The 20,801-nt window shown below is 42.3% G+C and overlaps 1 protein-coding gene across 1 annotated transcript in view; it reads left to right on the top strand.

Annotated features, from left to right (window-relative positions):
* Window positions 1-2,212: 2,212 nt before the first annotated feature.
* Window positions 2,213-20,801, top strand: part of LOC131721208 (macrophage mannose receptor 1-like) — a 22,100-nt gene continuing 3,511 nt past the window's right edge. The window contains exons 1-8 of the mRNA XM_059014621.1: window positions 2,213-2,297; window positions 11,375-11,422; window positions 14,383-14,724; window positions 16,845-17,186; window positions 17,734-18,057; window positions 19,417-19,758; window positions 20,395-20,436; window positions 20,528-20,569. Of these exons, the coding sequence (XP_058870604.1) occupies window positions 11,386-11,422; window positions 14,383-14,724; window positions 16,845-17,186; window positions 17,734-18,057; window positions 19,417-19,758; window positions 20,395-20,436; window positions 20,528-20,569 (1,471 nt within the window). The 5' untranslated portion in view covers window positions 2,213-2,297; window positions 11,375-11,385. The remainder of the gene's footprint in view (window positions 2,298-11,374; window positions 11,423-14,382; window positions 14,725-16,844; window positions 17,187-17,733; window positions 18,058-19,416; window positions 19,759-20,394; window positions 20,437-20,527; window positions 20,570-20,801) is intronic.

Raw genomic sequence — 20,801 nt, 5'->3', positions numbered from 1 at the left:
TCTATTGCCACCACGTTTGGTTAAAACATGTATTCCTAGTAAAAGTTTAATTGTCATCGAGTTAGTGATTGATGTATAAAGCGCCTGGTTGTCACAGTGCGGGCGGCATGATAGCAGCTTAGCAGCGGTGTTCTGGAGCTGCAAATCTGTGGAGTTAGACTTGAACAACGCCTATTACAAACTCGACTCGTCTTTAAAAATCTCAAACTCAACGAGTTAAGTAACCCCCTACTCTTTAAAATCATATTTGCCATTTTAAATACGATAGCATTGTAAAGTATTGACATGTCCTAATAAATGTGAAATTCAAACAATTCATACGAGACAGTCCGCTAAACGATAGGAGAAACAAATCAAGGAAAGTCATGTGTGAAAACACTTACAATTATTACCACAGTAATGATCTGACTGGATCTTTACAAAGCTTGATCCCGTGTCTCAATCAGCTTGGCTTAGAGTGGAATCATATTATTATGCAGATAACAGAGCGAATAGTATTTTATTTAGTTAGGTCATCTAATCTTTTATTTAATTACATTTTTATTTAATTAATTCATATTCAGTATTCATGTTAATATTACTTTTCCATGTCTCCGTTCAACACACACAAATAAACATGCTTTTGAAACACGCAACCGGGTGAAACATGTTCCCTATTCTGTAGTGATGGAACGACAATCACAATTCTACGCTTCTGAAGATGATTATAGTGATAGTACAGTGAAAGCCGGGAGACTTTGTAGACGTTTGCACGGTTCATAATGAAGGCAAGGCTTCTCCGTGGAATATAGTACTTTTATATAGCAGTTTTTTTTAGTATTTTAAATAGAAAACTGAATAATTCTTCCATTCGCTGCAAGCCGCTTGTCTCAACTCTCGCTCTCTCGCTCGCTCGACGGGAGATTTGATTTCTGGCAGGAACTCGCGCAGTCTGTAGCTGTGCAAGGATGGAGCGGTGTTGAAAGCGTCATTAAAGCCGCAGTTCACAAACAGAGTCCTCAATGCTACTGAACTAGCAGGGTTAGACTCGAGGGTGAACGCAGGTGAACGCCGTCCACTCACCTTTTTTCAAGGGTGGACACCGTCCACCCACTTTTATGGGGTGGGGGGTGGGCGGGCAGGGGTGAGTGCAATTTTTCATTACGATTTTTTTAAACAAAAATCAATGAATAAAATATAAAATACTATATGAAGTAAATTCCCCACCATAAATAACTTCAAATTGCATGGATTTTCCGTGCTGCCTTCTGTATTAGTCCTGACAAAGTGGACAGGCCCCCCCCCCGGTCACACACACCAATAAGAAATAGAACAGTCCATTTTTTTTTTATCTTTGTCAACAACCGTAAAACCGCCATCGTGTACTTTATGAACGTTAGAATATTTAACTGTTATGACCATTAATATACGATGAAGAGGAGGAGTATAGAAGATGTTTTTGTTCCTGTCGGTAAGACGATAGTGACACAATCATATGCTTGTATGTTTTGTAAGGCACAGATAAAGTTATCAATTTTATACAACAGGCCTATTACTAAGATTTTTTTTAGTATTTGTGATTCGCATAGCAGGATTTAGGGAGTTCTTTTTAACAGTAAGAGGTTCGGTTTTTTTTTATGTAGCAGGAAATATTGGCGAGTCCTCGTCCCTGTATTATTAACTGTGTTCTTTTGAGAACAGGATATTGTATTTGGGAGGATTTTTTTTTGGGTATATTGTGTTCTGTATTCTGTCAAGGGATTCCAGTATTATTTGTTTTACTCTTGTGTCCACAATGCTTTTAACATGATGTAGAAAATTTAAACCAGATAAAGGTGATCATCCAAATGAAGCTGAAGCTCTAATGGATAACGACACAGAACGCATGTACAGCGCTGAAACACGACGTTTAAAAAAACACTGTACTGATGAACCTCGTCTTCTTAATATCAGCATCACAAGGGTATCCGTGGATTATAATTTATGACGTCACAGAAACCCTGTCTGGAATTATATTCCTGTAACTCACCAAAGATCATCTATCTATCGAAGTCATTATATTTATCTTGCTCTTAATTGTATTAATACTTGTACTGTGATTCTTGAAATGTATTTTTGTTTATGACTGTAAGTCGCCCTGTATAAGGGCCTCTGCTAAGAAATAATAATAATAATAATAATAATAATAATAATAATAATAATCTATCTATCTATCTATCTATCTATCTATCTATCTATCTGTCTAGTGGTGCATGCTGGGAGAGTGAGGAGTGAGTGTGTGCTGCTGCGGGAGAGTGAGAGGTGTGTAGAGCGAGTAGGTGAGCGTTTGTTTTTTCTTACTTTTTGCTTTATGGTTATTTACTTTTTCTTATAGGTGTTATATCGGGTTTTGTTTTCTGAGGTGTTTGTCAACAAATAAGCTGACTTTTTGTCAGCTTAATAGGCCAGTATGGCCAATTCAAAGGGGAGGGAATCTCCCCCAAACTTTGTGTTTGAAAAGCTAAGCCGCCGCCATGGGGTAAAAATGGTGACGGAGGGGTTTACCTCGCTGGAACAGTGTGTGCTAGCTTTAGGTAATGTGGTTGGGTGTGAGCGTATTGTGTCTGCGTCTCGAATGAACGGAGCAATTGTTGCTTTTTTAAGTGATATCAGTCTTGTTGCAAAGGCTGTTGAAAAAGGCATTGTTGTAAACGATACTTTTGTTGCGGTTACACCGCTGTCTGTACCGTCCCGAAGAGTCATTCTTTCGAATGTCCCTCCGTTTCTAAAAAATGATTTAATTGAGCGTGCGCTTTCCCGGTATGGTAAAATTGTATCCAGCCCCAAGAGAATACCGATTGGCTGCAAATCCCCGCAGTTAAAGCATATAGTGTCGTTCCGAAGACATGTCAATATGATTTTTAATGACGTGAATCAGGAACTGAACGTTGCACTTAAATTCAAGGCAGATGATATTGAATATGTCATTTTTGCCAGTACTGATGTAATGCGATGTTTTCACTGTAAAAAGGAGGGACACATTGTTAAGAACTGTCCTGAGAAAGGAGGTAATGCGGGCGAGGAGAATGAGGGTGAGCAAGGGGAGAGAGAAGAAGCTGGGCAGCCGGAGGAGCGTGGAGCTGAGAGCGGTTCCGTGGTTTCTGAAACCCCGGCTAAAGAGGGAAGTAAGGCGCAGGACACAGTGCAGGCTAGCGGGAGTCTGAATCGGGACAGCAACGCTGAGGAGAGTGTGAGTGTGAGTGAGTCGGCCGGGGTTGAAAAACCGGGCAGTGGGCTTACTGACACTAATACTGGTGAGACTTCCACACTGGCTGCAGCTGCTGCAGCAAGCGTCAGTGTGGAACAGAAAAGTAGTGAACAGGTTGAGAAAGCAGGTGTCTCTGCTGAGTCAGAAATGGAGACTCAGGTAGAGAAAGACGATAAGAGTCTGAGAATGGAGCGTAGTGAGGAGCAGGAAGCGAGTGGCGGGACGTTTCATTTTAAAGTCCCGAGAAAAAAGAGGCAGAGAAAAGTGACTGCAGATGTCGTCACTAAGAAAAAAGCAAATTACACGGATGATGCTTCAAGTGTATCCGATAGCTCTCAACCTGAAAAAAGCTGTGAGAGCACACCGTGGAGTGTTAGTATTGCCTGTAAGGATCCCGAGGAGAGCTCAGAGTTTGACAGTGAGGAGGAGGGGAGTCAGACTGATTGTTCGCTGACGGCAGAGCCCCCTTGCACTGAGGCTGGTTACAGCGTGGGCAGTATTAAAACGTTTTTAGAACTTACTAAAGGTAGGAGGGGGGTCAGTGTTGAAGACCATTTTCCTAATATTAAAATGTTTTTACTGTCGGCACGTTTTTTGTTACAGAAAGTTTCAGGCTCTGGTCTTTCTGAGCAGGAGCGCTGGCGTCTAAAGAACCTAATTGCAAAGGTTAATAAGCAGTCTAAAACTGCTTAAAACAGTTGACCGTTTTCTTTTCAATTTTCTCCCATGGATAAGTGGTTTCTTATCTTCTTTCTTGTTTGTATCTTTCTATCTCTCCCTAACATGAGCTCTCTTAAGATTGGGTCATTAAATATAAACGGGTGTAGGGATGATTTAAAGAGAGCCGCGTTGTTTGAGTATCTGGAGCAGAAAGATTTGAAAGTAATTTTGTTGCAAGAGACACACACTGATTCTAGGAATCAAATAGACTGGGCCAGGGATTGGAAGGGGGAGACTTTTTTTAGTCACGGATCTAGTGTGAGTGCTGGGGTGGCAGTCCTTTTTTCAAAAGACTTAAACCAGATTCTTATGATGTCACTGAGGTAGTGAAGGGGCGGTTACTTAAAGTGCAAGCGAAAGTCGGTGAAATCTCGCTTGTCTTTATTAATATTTACGCACCAAATGAGGGCAGAGAACGGATTGCTTTTTTTCAGATTTTAGATACAGTTCTGAACGGTTGTGGAAGTGAGGAAGTCCTGTTTTTAGCCGGTGATTTTAACTGCACTGTACATTGTTCAGATGATCGAAATCACCCTGAGCCACACCCACAGTCTGCCAAAGAGCTTTTAATGATTTTAAATAAGCACGACTTGTCTGACGTGTGGAAAGCATTCAATGGCACAAATAGACAGTACACATGGGTCAAAGTGTGTGAAAAGACGGTCTCCTTAGCGAGATTAGACCGTTTTTATACTTTTAAGCAGCATTTTAGCCTGTTTACTAAGTGTTTTATTTCTCCCACCGGTCTTTCTGATCACAGTCTTTTAACAGTTCATGTTTTAGTGCCTTCCCAAATGACAAAACGTTCTTACTGGCATTTTAACATTCAGCTGCTGAAAGATACGCATTTTAAAGAATGCCTAACTTTTCTATGGAACCGGTGGAGAGAGCAGAAATCTGCTTTTTCTTCTCTGGCTCAGTGGTGGGATGTGGGGAAGGTGCAGGTCAGGTTGTTCTGTCAGCAGTACACTGCTAATGCCACAAAGAGGATGACTGAGACTCTGGAAGAGCTGGAGAGAGACATGTTAGAGCTTCAGGGAGCTCTACAGTCTAATCCCAATAGTAGGACGATTCAAGACCTCAAAAATAAAAAACAGCAGCTGGCTGAGCTGCTGAATGTCAAAGTGCAGGGGGCGCTGGTGAGGTCTAGAGTGCAATACCTTGCAGAGGTGGATGCGCCAACACAGTTTTTCTTTGGCATGGAGAAAAAGAGTGCACAGCGCAAAGTAATTCACTGCCTGAAGACATTGTCAGGGGACGAGTTGAGGGAGCCCAGAGAGATCCGGCGATGTGCTGTGGATTTCTACACAAAGCTGTTCACAGCGGAAGCTGAAGGACAGCCGGAGGAGACACAGCATTTCTTGGAGACTCTGCCGAAGATTTCTGAAGAGGAGAGAGGTTTTTTAGACAGACCTCTGACTGTACAGGAGCTCTCTGACGCTCTCATGGGGCTGAAGGGAGGAAAAACTCCAGGACTGGACGGACTACCTGTCGAGTTTTTCAAGTCTTTCTGGACTTTGCTTGGGAAAGATCTACATGCAGTCTATGCAGAAAGTCTGGAGAAAGGGGAGCTGCCGTTGAGTTGTAGAAGGGCAGTGATAACTTTGCTGCCAAAAAAAGGGGACTTGTGCCATATCAAAAACTGGAGGCCTGTGTCGTTGTTGGCCTCTGATTACAAAATAATATCGAAAGCCCTCGCTAATCGGTTGAGCACTGTAATGGGAAATATTATTCATCCCGACCAAACCTACTGCGTGCCCAGTAGAAGCATTTTTGACAGTATTTTTTTAATTCGAGACACATTGGCTGCCTCTGAGCTCTTCGGTTTCCCTGCTGGGCTTATCTCTCTTGATCAGGAGAAAGCCTTTGACAGAGTCGATCACAAGTACTTATGGAAGGTATTTGAAGCCTTTGGATTTGGCCTGGGATTTCTATCCCATATACAGTTCCTGTACTGTGACATTTTCAGCCTGCTGAAGATCAACGGGGAGCTGAGTGCACCTTTCCCAGTTCACAGGGGTATTAGACAAGGCTGCCCTCTTTCGGGAATGCTCTATTCCCTGTCCATCGAACCCCTTATTTGCAGGCTCAGGCATGTTCTAACAGGGCTCTCCATCCCAGGTAGTCTGGCTCCGCCCATAAAAGTATCTGCCTATGCAGATGACATCTCAGTTTTTATAACCAGCCAGGCAGATGTTGATAAACTCTGTGACAGTCAACAGCTTTTTGAAAGAGTCTCATCTGCTAGAATTAATTGGTTGAAGAGCGGGGCTTTCTTAATTGGGAAATGGACGAAGCCTGGGCCTCCAGTGTTGCCTGGTGGATTGCTGTGGAGCCGGGAAGAGTTTAGACACCTAGGGGTTTTTTTGGGAGGTGCGAGAGCAGCTGAGAGGAACTGGGAGGGAGTTTTGGAGGCAATACGGGGGCGTTTGCAGAGGTGGCGCTGGGTTTTGCCACAGCTCTCGTATAGGGGCAGAGTTTTAATAATAAGCAACTTGGCTGCTTCCATGCTCTGGCACAGGTGCATATGTGTAGAACCTGACCAGGCGTTTTTGAAAAAAATCCAGAGTGAATTTTTAAGTTTTTTCTGGGATGGACTGCATTGGCTAAGGCAAAGCATATTGTACCTACCTCTGGATGAAGGGGGTCAGGGATTGATGGACCTGTCCAGCAGGATTGCTGCTTTTAGACTGCAGGCTGTCCAAAAAATGCTCTATAGCAGTGAGAAGCCTCCCTGGGTTGACGTGGCTTTACTCTTCTTTCGTCAAGTTGGAGGGCTGGGTCTTGGGAAGCATATTTTCTTTTTAGACACTGCTGTGTTTGTTTGCTCCAAACTACCAGCCTACTATCAGAGTGTGTTGAAAGCATGGCAGAGTCTGAGGGTGGGTCTGGATGAAGAAGCTTTAGATTTTTACTGGCTTTTGGAGAGACCTCTGGTTTTTAATCCTCTTTTTAAAGTAGAAATGTTAAAATCACAGGCTTTTACAAGTGTAATGATAAAGGCCGGGGTCATCAAGTTACGCCATGTTTTAGATCTGGAGAGTTTTAATTGGAGAAGTCCACAGAGTTTGTCTTTAACCTTGGGGTTGCGGTCTGTGAGGGTAGCTGGGTTGCTGCTTTCCCAGATTCATGCAGCATTATCAAATGCACAGAATGAGACTCTAAGAAAGGGCTTTACTAACTGTATCTCTTTCCCCTGTGAAACACCTTTCCCCTTCATACAGATCTCCCCAGCTATCAGCAGAGACACGGGAGACAAAGGGCATTTATTCAAAATCGAGAACTTGACAGATCTCCCCCTGTCAAGTGTGAAGGGGCACACACTGTATGAGTTATGTGTTAAGCTAAGACACGAGAAGCAATTACAGGGCCTTCCAGATACATCTTGGAGAGAGCGGTTGAAGGTGGAGGAGCAGGTCAGGCCGGCTTGGAGAAGCTTCTATAAACCCCCCCTGTCAAAGAGGCTGGGAGATCTACAGTGGAGACTCTTACACACGATTCTCGCTGTTAATGCCTACCTCTGCATACTAGACCCACGGGTATCTGACAAATGTCCTTTTTGTTTACAAAGAGAGACTGTCTTTCATAGTTTCATCTTTTGTAAAAGATTGTTTTCTCTTTTTTCTGTACTCAATAATGTATTTGTTAAACTGAATGTGGTCTTTTCCGAATGTGTTTTTGTTTTTGGTGTGCCTTATATTAAGGAAAAGAAACATCTGTGCCAGCTACTTAACTTACTTTTGGGGCAGGCCAAGCTCTCCATTTTAAAATCTAGAAAAGCTCAAATTGCCCAGGTTGGGGAAACAGATGCTCTTACTGTTTTTAGAATGCTGGTGATTAGTAGAATCAAGCTGGATTTCAGTTATCAGCGCATGATGCACGACTTAGACTCTTTCCAGTTAAATTGGTGTATTGGGGGTGTGCTCTGTGAGACTGAAGGAGAAACCCTTAATATATATTTATAATATTTATTTATTTATAATGGCTTAATGTTTTAAATTTTGTCTTGTGAATATTTAAAGAAAAAGTAATGTAATTTTTTGTTCTTATTGTGTTTTGTACCAAAAGTCAATAAAGTCTTTTGAAAAAGTAAAAGTATCTATCTATCTATCTATCTATCTATCTATCTATCTATCTATCTATCTATCTATCTATCTATCTATCTATCTATCTATCTATCTATCCATCCACATATTAAAGAACTGTGTAGTCATAATCAATGCTACTACTAAAATAATGTTAACAACAACAACAACAACAATTATCATACCACTATTATTACTACTATGACTACTGGCACTTTTTCAGAGCTCCTCCAGTTCAAACAGTTTGTGGAAGGGTGATGGACAACTCACTGACACACAGGAGACAGAACTTTATTTGAAACGCCCTTGGTGCATTGATTTATTTCAGCCACAAGGTGGCACTGTGATTCTACTCAGGGCGCAACCTGATAGCAGCGATGGTACAAGGCTGGCCGTTCACTCGTGGTGCGCACAGTGTTAGACTGGGGGCTGGACGCGGGTGTGCTGCGCACAGTGTTAGACTGGGGGCTGGACGCGGGTGTGGTGCACACAGTGTTAGACTGGGGGCTGGACGCGGGTGTGGTGCACACAGTGTTAGACTGGGGGCTGGACGGGGGTGTGGTGCGCACAGTGTTAGACTGGGGGCTGGACGCGGGTGTGGTGCGCACAGTGTTAGACTGGGGGCTGGACGCGGGTGTGGTGCGCACAGTGTTAGACTGGGGGCTGGACGCGGGTGTGGTGCGCACAGTGTTAGACTGGGGGCTGGACGGGGGTGTGGTGCGCACAGTGTTAGACTGGGGGCTGGACGCGGGTGTGGTGCGCACAGTGTTAGACTGGGGGCTGGACGCGGGTGTGGTGCACACAGTGTTAGACTGGGGGCTGGACGCGGGTGGATGCAGTCCACTCACTTTTTTTGGAAGGGTGGACACAGTCCACTCACTGTTTTTGCTGAAACAGCATTTTCCACAGTCCATCTTCATTGTTATTTGTCTTGAATAGCCTATTTGATTTCTCCCCAATACTTAATCCTTTTATGTTCCTGACGCGACTTTTCCTTTTATGCGTCTGCGCATGCTCTCTGGCTAAACAGTCACTGGAGTCTTGCACTGAAATTGATAAGCGGCACCGTAAACTGAAATTAATGTGACAGCTGTTTATTAAAGGGCGAATGCATATTTTAAAGAATGTTATCATATAATAATAACATGTTTTGATTAATTTAATACATTTCTAAAGTAAACCAAGTGAATAATAGCATAACAGCTGACCTTGTTTTTTTCTTCCAAAACTGACAAACTAAACACTATGTGACAGACTCGATGAAAAGCAGCATTTACTCCACAACAGGCACTGCCTCCCTCATCGGTCCTGCGTTCCTAGCATCTCTCGATTTGCTGAAAATAATTGTGAAAGCTTATAATACAGCAGAAGTTATTTAATATCCTATCTGTGTGTATACGAAGACACTGCACACTCGTTTTTACTAGGCTATAATGTAAAGCCTTCTGTTCTTTATTTTATTGCATACATTTTGTGTATTGCATATATTTAATTGTGACGTGTCAGATTTTGATGTGTTTTTTTTCTCTTTTTTTAATTTTATTTGCTTGTTTCTTATTTCTGTGATGTCTGTATGGTCTTTATAGTTGTTGTTGCAAAAGAGCTTTGGGATACTATATTGTATGTAAAAGGGCACACATGTTTGGTTGTTATCAGATTTCTTTAAGCTTTAGTTTTTATTTGTGACCTGCATGGTCTTTTTTATGGCTTTTTAATTGTAAACAGCTTTAGGATCCTTATAATGAAAGACGCTATCTAACACAGATTATGATGACCGTTATTATTATTATTAGTAATAGTATTATTATCAATCAATAACACACCGATGATGGAAAGCAGGAAGGATGTTCTCATTACAGTGGACATGTTACTTCAGGGTCTTGTTAGTTGCCTCTCTTTTTGTGGAAGATATATCTTTGTTCTCTGGTTTTAAATAATCCTTGTCTAATCCTAACGTTGTTTTAAACATTATACCAGACATTTAGTGTATTTAATAACTGTTTTTATTTGTTTTCTTTTTTTAAACACTTTTCTTTGGGACCAGTTAGGAGATCTGAATTGTCAGATTGTTTTCCAAATGGTTTCATGTGCGCACAACCGGCATTCACATTTTTGAAAATCCGATATTGCCGAATATATCCTTGCAGCCAAATAATATATAACAGGCAAGGATAGCCCTCCTAGTTTAGAGTCTCCTTTTTTATTCTGGGCTGGGAACCTTCCATAGACAATCTACCCAACAGTGAGACTGGCAGAATTTTACAGTTTAGCGTGTTCTGCTATTAATTCAAATTATTATACTGATTATTGGTAGCCTAAAACTTAATATAATATAATTCTTTATATGCAAATTAACATTTTCCCATCCATGGCCATGGCCAAGGTGGTCAGACTGTCGACCATTGTGGCGACACACACTGCGGGTTGAGAGGGGTCTCGCAGTTGGGGGGATGTACATCTTCATAGAACTCATGGAGGGGTTGGGCAGCAGGGTCGTCCTTTCTAACGTCCCACCTTTCTTAAAGGATGACCTTCTAAAGCCCCATCTTCAGGCCCTAGGGGAGCTGAAAACAGCGATCCACCCCACCCCCCTAGGGTGCAAAGACCAGCCCCTCCGCCACGTCCTGTCCTTCTGACGCCATGTTACCATCCACCTGGTGGGGATGGTAACTGTGTGATTTTTTTCTCCTCAAAGGAGGTGCGGTGCTACCACTGCAGAGAGCTGGGGCACCAAAATAAGAGGTGCTCTAAACTCAAGCAGTGCGCAAACCCATCCACGCCAGCACCGCACACCTCCGAGTCATCTCCCCCTCAGGGCCCTCAAACAGGTATCTCGAGGGGGTCCTTAGGACTGGAGAGCCGGTCCTGCTGACTGAAACAAAGTTGCTGGACCCTCCTCAACCTCCCCTCGAGAACAACCTGAGCAGGATCTTTGATTTCTCCTCGACCCCCCTCCGCTCTGCAATGAGGAGAACCCGTACTATTTGTTAGATAGTTAATGGGGAGTTTGTGTTAGCACCGCCTTTTTGTTTAGGGGATGCTGATTAGAATTTTTTTCATCAGCTATTACATCAGCCGTACCATCTTGAGTAAGCCTCATCTCGGCTGATTTCAGAAGCTAAGCAAGGTTGGGCTTGTTTAGTACTTAGATGGGAGACCACCTGGAACACCATGTGCTGAGTGAAGACTGATAGAGCCCTCCTATTGGTCATCAAATACTACTAATAACAGCATTTCTATTGAGGTTCCGATATGATTGAGTGTTCTGTTTTGCTGTGTTTTTTGTATTTGAAGCTTTCCCTTATGAAGGTAATTAATTGAAAGTCTTCTCTTTCTAATGCAGAGTCTGCTGTGATGGGGGAGAGAGGGCTGCTCATCCTTCTGCTTGCAGGTGGGTTTCCTTTATTTCTGTTTTTCTCACTGTTTGCTTTGATATTTTCCACATTCTCAGAAAAGTTAATGCGGTTCTCAAAGCTGCAGTGTCCCTCAGTCACGTTCACTGTGAAACTAACATGTGATTCCTGGGTGTCTGTGTGTTTACTGCACTGCTCCACTTCTACAGAGCAGACCTGGCTGCTGTTATATCTACTCAGCTCAGCACAAGCTACTGATCGGTACTGTGGGAGGTATATGGAGGCTGTCTGTCTGTCTGTCACACCTACATTGTTACAAATGTGTAGAGAACCGCTTGTCCACTTAAGATGAAAGGGACTTTTTAAAATAAAAATAAAATCTGGTTTTATTCCCTAAAGGTGTTTTTATTTATTTATTTTTTAAAGGTTATTCTATAGCTTTTGGACAGTCTCACTGGGCTCTATGTATCATTCATTTTTCTTTTGTATCTTGACTTTTCAGAGTTTTTGTGGTTTTGTGGATTTACCCGCGATGTATTAAAGTCATTTTCATTCCCGTAACTCAGTTTCACGGCTGCAAACTACTTTCAAACTACTTTCATATGCAAATGAATGAATCTGATGATAATATTGCAGTTTCTTGCTTATCCTTGATGTAGTATCATTTTTTTTCCTTTGGTTTGTGCCTGTTATTTTACACATGCCTCTCACTGGCGTAGATTCAACTAGCTACAGATTCAGCTACATTTTGTTTTGGTTTCTTTTATTTGAAGGTGCTTTATTTTAAACTTTACATTAATAACGGAAGGGAAGCACGGAAACAAGTCGTTGCAGAGTTCTTTAATTAAACACAAAGTTATTATGGAGTGCATAGACAACTGAATTAAAATGAAAAGTATTTACTTGCGAAGCCTACATTCTGTACTTTATTCCTTTACACAACTGAAATATACATCGACTCAAACAAAAGAGTCTGCGATATTGTTAAATAAAGCACTGAAAGCATAGGGAAGCATGGTCAGGGTACAGACGAGTACAAACATGGTAAACTGCAGAATTACCGTGCAGATTTCCCATGGTAAACTTCCATATATAGTAACAAGCTTAGTTTTATTTCTGCTTTCTGTTTTTGGGACCCTTTCTTTTCGATCTACGTGTTGGTTTGTTTTCGCTGTGCTCAGGGTCTGCGCTGCGTTTAATGCATCACATTGTTTGTTTTTTTATTTTCTGCTGCTTTCTGTTTTTTAATCCTCATGCCATTTTTTAATATCAAGTGTCTGTCGCTTACAGTGTCCTGGTGAATTAATGTTGTTAGTTATTTCTTTACATGTTTCTTTTCTTAATGTTTTTGGCCCTGTGAAGTGGAAATAATATTTCTTGATTTTTTTCATTTCACTATAAGGTCAGTTTCGTCTTTGTGGAAATGTGGTTTCCTTTTCTTCTTGGCTGGTGCCACAGTTGCATCAAGGTCAGAGTCTCAGAAGCCAGAGCTCCATCCTATTATATTTGCTACTGCTTCTGTCTCTTCACTATGCCACTCATTTATCTTTGACAGAAGGAAGTTCTAAATCTTGACTTTCGGCAAATCTGTTTATAATGAGATGTAAATTCTGCATGTGGGCGGACGGGCCCACACACACTGGAAGAGAGGCGCACAGAAGCTTGCTTTTGGTTAATTTTGTTCTTTTATGATGGCTAGGCATTTCTTTCTCGATTACAGCATCCCTGGTCTCTAAGTCTCTCACGCAAGCAGCTTCCTGCTAATGTACAATATCAAATGCCCCATGCACTCTATCCGTCCCTAGTCCTACTATGTCAGAGGCATCAGTCTGCAGGATAAAATGTATGAATCAGGCTCAATTTACATATTCATTTAGTTCAGTTTTAGAGCTAATTTAAAAACCTGTCCTGTCTCAGATGTGCACAGTATGCCTCTTTAAATTTTAGAAACTTTTTCATTTGGGGGTTGGAATTTTAGAAAAAAAAAGTCAGGTAAAGGTAAACGTGTACAATGCGGGAGGCTGAAAAAAATTCAAATGTGGATTTCTGCAGCCGGCAAGAAGGGTAAAGGACAGAAAAGTTACACCCCCTTTTTTTGTTAAACTACATTGTTTTGTCCTATTGAATGCAAACTGGTCCGTTCTGTATTGGTGTGTTCTCTAAGAACAATACAGGCTATGTAATAACCGCTGACAGACGGACACACTGATGACGTTTCTCACATTTTTATATGGCTGCTCCACAATCAGGAGAAATATATATTTTCCCCTCCATAATGAATTATAAAGTGCAATGCCAATCACATTGAATATAAAAGCTTTTCAAAAAATGCAATTCTCAAGTCTGCAAAGCCTAATTTTGGTTTGAAACTGGAAAATGAATGGTTATTATGCACAGGCATTATGGAAAATACTGTATAGTGACTGCTTCTTTTTTCTTTAATTCTCTGTGCAAACTCCCTGGCAGAACCTGTAAAATCAAACCATGCTCAGTTGTTAGTGCTGTGGAAGAGCAGGCTGGAAATGTCCGCTCCGCTCCCTCGCTCCATATACAATGTGCTCGTTCCGCTCCGCACACAGCCTGCCACAGTGAGCTGTCAAGGCTGATTGATGGGCTATCAGGAGGCTCATTGAAACAATAGAAATGTCAACAGACCGCTCACTTGAGGAATGCAGACTGATATAATCAAACTTCAATACATTAGTGCAAGTCCTGACTGATGAATACAAATAATACCGCATCACCTCATTGTTATAATAGGTTTTCTATGCAGCGGTCAATTTGACTGCTCCTGGTCGGAATAGGTATGACAGTATTTTATCTCACTAATTTTTGGAGCGACGCGATTCTTTCTTTGTCAAGGTAATTAGTACATATATTTAGGAAAAGTCAGGAAAGCACAGCTCCGTATCTTAATATTTAAATTAAAATCCAAAAAACGGTCAAAATGACCACCTTGCTCGTTCTAGTGTTAATCATGTTGTTTTTTCTTTATCAGGGTTTAGTGTGCCTGCGTACAACCAGATCAGAAAACACGTGTTTGTGGAAACTAAGAAGAGTTGGTCTGAAGCTCAGAGGTACTGTAGGGAGAATCACACAGACCTGGCCACTGTGAGCAGCCAGGAAGAAGCAGAGCAGCTCTTAAATATTACAGGAGCTTCTCTCGGGGATTCCTGGATCGGGCTGTATCGTGATGACACACAGAACTGGCAGTGGTCTAACAGCGATGATGTCATCTACTCCAACTGGAGGACAGACGACTTCTGTGCTTCAGTCAATTCAGACGGAAAGTGGACTGATTTACCCTGCAACCTTCAGAAAGCCTTCATGTGCTACAAAGGTAAAGACGTAATTGTTGCGATATTGCAATTGATTATTCACATTTTAGTTGTTATAATTATTAAGCATCCTTGTGAGGGGAGCTTGTATGAGTTTGCAAATCCACCCACTCCTACAGCTGCTAATATCTCAAAAACTATTTCAGCTTGCAAATATTTTCAGTCAAAACCCTGAATACAAGTTGCCCTTGAAAGGATACAAAAACATACAGTTATTAGATGTGTTTGGTGTGTTTCAGAGGCCGTTTCAAAAGATACCTACATTTCATTAGTGATAGATGGATGGATCTATAACACTGTGTTTTCCTCCTCTGGTGAGGTGTAGGGCTGTCAGGTTTACCTTCCCCTCTGGGCTGGGGTTTGCTGTGTGAAGGTTGAAATCTTCTCTGGGAGTTCTGTGGCAGCTCATTTCTTTCAGATTCAGGAAAGTCAGGCTCTGCTTCATCTCCTAGTACCCGAGTGCTGCTGGTATTGGGCCGGGTATCTGTATATTTCACCATACTCTCCTTTAGCTTCCAGGATGGTGGGCATTGAGTTGTCTGCATTTCCACTGCGCTCATGGCAGCTCTGACCTCTGCAGACAGGTTACGTATGAACAGCAGCTTGAAGCTCTTGTCTGGATTGTCCCCTGGATGTGCTTCACCTGCATAGTAAAGGAGTTTCAGCTCCTTGTAGAAGTCTCTCGGGTCCTCATCCTTCTTACATTGTCTGAGACAGGCTGTGTGCAGGGCTGTGCAGGATCACCATACTTGGAGCATTTCCCTGTTAAGGCAGTGCATAGTTTCTCAATGTTTTTCCTGGTCCACTCCTGTACTGTGTCTACAAGTGTGAGAGAGAGCAGTCTGGCCTCATGCAGATCACTTGTCAGTTCCCAATCGACGATAATATCCTGGATATGACTGATGTGTCCCTCAGTGGTGATGTTCAAACTTGCTGATAGTTGACGCTAACTTGTGGACTTGGTGTAAACCATTAGTTTTCAGTTCAGGTTGAAAAATCAATCATACATAAAGCCCTTAGAGTTTTTCTTCTGGACCGTGTCCTTTTGGATTTCTGTATCTTTGAGGGCCTGTCGCCCCCGACAGCAGCATAGTGGCAAATCTGGATGCAATCTCATCTTTGGGTTCTTCTCACATTGTCAGCAGTAGATTGACTTTGCCTTTCGATCATCTCTGTGTGTCTGTGTCCTGTGTGTGTGTGTGTGTGCGTCTGTCTGTGTGTGTCTGACTGTCTGTAATCTGTCTGTGTCTCTGTTTGTCTGTCTGTCTCTGTGTCTGTCTGACTGTCTGTATCTGTCTGTGTGTGTCTCTGTGTGTCTGTGTCCTGTCTGTGTGTCTGTGCGTGTATGTGTTTGTTTGTGTATGATTTTATTTTCGATAGTAATTTTACTACATATATATCTCATACCCTGATAACCATTAGCTTGATACTTGCTTGTACTTCCTGTTGGTATAGTTCAGTTTCAGGTAAAGCAGGATGTCTTGAGGGAACCAGAGACGTGGTACGCCAACTCCACAGCTTTGCAGACATTCTGAAGGGACAACTTTGACTTGGACTTTCAGAACAAAGGGAGGCCAGAGAGCGTTTCCGATTGGCTGGTCATATCAGAGCTGAGACACTGTTTGAAGTGGAGGTGCCAATCACTGTCTCCTGTGTAGGGCAAACGTTGAGTAAATTACACGCGGTGATAACCCGTGTCTCTGCGTTTGCATACTGAGTAGATTACACACGGTGATAACCCGTGTCTCTGCGTTTGCATACTGAGTAAATTACACGCGGTGATAACCCGTGTCTCTGCATTTGCATACTGAGTAAATTACATTGATTAATTAGTGATAGCCAGTGTCTACACATTCGCAGACTTAAACTCATTACTGAGAATACCAATCGGTCTGCAATGTGATCTACAATACCAAACTGACAACACCGAAGCAGGAGTAAATTAACCAATTAGAGAATGTTGCCCCTTATTTTTAAATAACACACAGATGTACCTGACTGTAGACAGGATGCTGTTTGTGATAAATTGTAGGATTGATGAAAACACAATTTGTTTTGGGTTCAGAGCCAGCTCACCTCCACAGCTCCCAGCCTCTCAACTGCTGTTTGTTTGTGTTCACAGAGACCAGCAACATCACTGAGAGATACACCCTGATTGAAGAACTGAAAACCTGGACTGAAGCTCAGCATTACTGTAGAGAACACCACACCGACCTCGTCAGTATAAAGAACGCCAGTGAAAATGAAGAGATAGTGAAGAAAGCGCAGGGCAAGCCCTTCTGGATAGGCCTGTTCAATGAGCCCTGGAAGTGGTCACACCAGGGGGATAACTACACATTTCACAACTGGAACTATGGGGAACCAAACAATTGGGGAGGGGATGAGAAGTGTGTGTTGATGAGTAAGACTGGTGGATGGAATGACAATGGCTGCAACAATCAGAACTCCTTCTTCTGCTGTGAGGGTGAGGACCCTGTTCAGACTGTGTTCTCATTTAATTCAGTGTAAACCTTCAGGTTCAAAGAGGGAAGCATGATTAGATCTCTTCAATAGGTCCTGGTGGTGACAAATCTAGCAGTTTCCACTTTGAGAATCAATCACAGAGAGTCTAAATGGGGTAAAAATAATAAACAAAACCCCAGTTATATTTCCTTAGGCTTTAAGGTATTGTGCTGTGCTGTGCAATATCCTATAATAACAAGACATGTACCTTTACACCTTCTAAAATAACATTAACATTGATTGACAGTGAATTGAGTTTTTATCACAACGATTTCTTTGGCTACCTGGTGTTTCCATGACCTTCGTCACTCATGCCAGAATGATACTCATGTTACAGTACAAACCACAAGCATGTTGTTAGTATATTTATTATCACCATACACTTCTACTAGTGTCCTACATTCTTACAAGACCAGTATTCTGTGACTGTTGGTTCCATTTCCAGTGGAATTCTTTTCTCTGAAGAACATGTTTTCACTCATCTTTATTGTGCTATCCCCTTTCCCCAGGCGGCTCCTCTGGTCAGTGTTTCTATGAAGGAACTTTGAAGACATGGCAGGGAGCTCAGAGCTACTGCAGAAACCAAGGCAGAGACCTGCCCACCATTCAACACCAGGCCAGGGTTAATAAGCTTATAGGTCTTATACCTTCAACTAGTAACTGGTATTACTGGATCGGGCTGTATCGTGACACAGAGAACTGGCAGTGGTCCAGTGGAGGTGATGTCATCTACTTCAACTGGGGACGATACCTCTTCTGTGCTTCAGTGAATTCAGAGGGAGAGTGGGAGGATTCACTCTGCAGTCAGAGAAACTATTTCATGTGCTACAGCGGTGAGTTGAGATTCAATTCCCTTGTTAATGAAACAGCTGACTGGACTGGGAGTTGAAGCCAGGTCCCCTGGATACTGCACAGGGGCCATAATCTTGAAACATTCAAAAGAAGAAACATCTTTTTGTTAAGAAAAATGTTAAGAAGGTGTGTTATTCATAACACAGTTTCTTAGATTGTTTTTCCTTCATAAGAAACTTAAGAAAACGTGTATTATTCAAAGAAATGTTCTTATTGTTTTGTTTAGATTGTTTATATTCCAGACAGCAAAATCCTTGTCTTAAATATGTAGCCCTTATTAGACATGTAGAAGAAATATGTTTAGCAGTTAAATAACTATTTGTATTAGAATAAAAGGTGATAAAGAGGGTTGTAGCTTTGCTGTATTGTGTGTAGTGGGCTGAACCTCACATGACTGATTCGTTTGTTATGCAAATGAGGTCTGACAGGTATTCTGCAATATATACAAGCTGCATCTCCCTGTTACAAGTTATTTTCAGTCACCGTGAGCAAAGAACAGACTTTCATGCACAGCTGATAGCACAGCAGGTACTCGGTTGGCAGGTGCTTCCCTAACCAACACTAGGCTACATAAATGCCATGTTTCATGAGGTACAGTCTCCACAGTGGTGTGCCAGTCTCGTTGCTCGTGTCAAATGTAACTTTTCTTTCTCTTCTAAACAGTGTTGTTGTGATCATGCACTGGTGGTAGAGTTTGTTTTTAGAGATTGAGGTTAGCAGTTTTATCATCCTGCTTATCATACACAGGCAATCTTATGACATACGGGTTCAGCACCACCACTGTGTACAATAGGACTGTACAATAGCAACGATTATAGGAAATTATTGTTCACCATGTATAATAATATAAATAATTAATACCACAGCCACCTGAACTCTGCCTCTACCAATCAGGTTCCTAGTAGAGTGCTCATTATCATGCAGTCGACGCCCTCAGAGTTTAGAATGTTGAAACTGTCATTGGAACAGGCTGACTTCAAAACAGACAAATAGCAGCCAGTACCGGAAAGTACAGTACGGGAGGCGGGGGGGGGGGGGGGGGGGGGGTCATAATGATACTGTTTGCTTCATATTGATTGTGCATCGACTGTGAGGAAAATATGAATAAATTGAAAAAGAACGGTCATTATTCCTAAATCATTAAATACTCCCCCATCCCCCACTTTGCTATTAAATACTTTTCAGACATAAACTAAAGAGACTCCCATGCACTGCTAGAGATGCTGCTTTTCAGGACCTTGATAGCTGAGCCAGGTGTGACTCGGGTTCAATCACTATACAACAGGAGAGCCAGCGCACCTCCACAGATGACATGGATTTTGATCTGTTTGTGTTTACAGAGACCAGCAACATCACTGAGAGATACACCCTGATTGAAGAACTGAAAACCTGGACTGAAGCTCAGCAGTACTGTAGAGAACACCACACCGACCTCGTCAGTATAAAGAACGCCAGTGAAAATGAAGACCTAGTGAAGAAAGCGCAGGGCAAGCCCTTCTGGATAGGCCTGTTCAATGAGCCCTGGAAGTGGTCACACCAGGGGGATAACTACACATTTCACACCTGGAGCAAAGGGGAACCAAACAATGAGGGAGGGGATGAGAAATGTGTGATGATGAATAAGACTGGTGAATGGTTTGACTATGGCTGCAACTCTCAGAACTCCTTCTTCTGCTGTGAGGGTGAGGACCCTGTTCAGACTGTGTTCTCATTTAATTCAGTGTAAACCTGCAGGTTCAAAGAGGGAAGCATAATTAGATCTTCATTAGGTCCTGGTGGTGACAAATTTAGCAGTTTCCACTTTGAGAATCAATCACAGGCTCCCTGCTCAGGCTGATGGGATGGTCAATATCGTTCCAGAGGTAATGGGGTGATGTGGATTGCAGCTATCAGTACCCCTTGTTCTGCTGTGACTGAAGGCTCCCTGTTCAGTCTGTGCTCTTGTTCAGCTTAGGGTTTGTACCCCAGTCTGTGAGCAGGGACTCAGAGGCTCAGTCCATCTGATCCTACAGTAGCTGTCTGACCTCCAGAGCAGGACAGGGTGTAGCCTAGAGATCTGAAGAGCCAGAAACCAGCCCGGTCATTAAGAGAGTGAGAGGGAGCAGCTACCCCTCATTGTTATACCCAGGAGAGACGTGTGCTGTGATATACATTCTTACTGTCTATTTATTATATTTATTTGAAAACAATAAACCATGTCATTGTCAGCATTGCCCTGGTGGAGACAGCAGCATAGACACAGTTTCATTGAAATGCATTTGAACAATACACTTGAAACAGGAAACACTAAATCTTGTTGTTGTGTGTTTTCTTTACAGATTCAGACCTAACAAGCCCCCCTTCCACTCCGGTCTCTCAAGGTATGCAGTGTAATCACTTCAGTGGATTCAGAACCACTGCAGCAATATGGGTTTGTTATAAACTTTCTTTTTTCTCTCTTTCTTTTTAAAGAAGCAGAATCCTCGAGGCCCCCTTCCACTCCGCTCTCTCAAGGTAAGTGCAGTTTGAAGATGGCAGTTTGTTCAGTGTGATTGACAGCCCACACCATGAGTTATAAATGAATCTCAGTGCTCTTATCAACTTCACTAATTCAACAGTGAGTTCACCATTGCCCTGGTGATGACAGCACCACACACACACACACACACACACACTGACACACACACACACACACACACACACACACTGACACGCACAATGATACACACACACACACACACACACA

The sequence above is a fragment of the Acipenser ruthenus genome, chromosome 48, assembly GCF_902713425.1.
Source record: "Acipenser ruthenus chromosome 48, fAciRut3.2 maternal haplotype, whole genome shotgun sequence".
In the NCBI taxonomy this organism is placed as follows: domain Eukaryota; kingdom Metazoa; phylum Chordata; class Actinopteri; order Acipenseriformes; family Acipenseridae; genus Acipenser; species Acipenser ruthenus.
The sequence above is the reverse complement of the archived record's forward strand: the minus strand, read 5'-3'. Positions and strand labels throughout refer to the sequence as shown.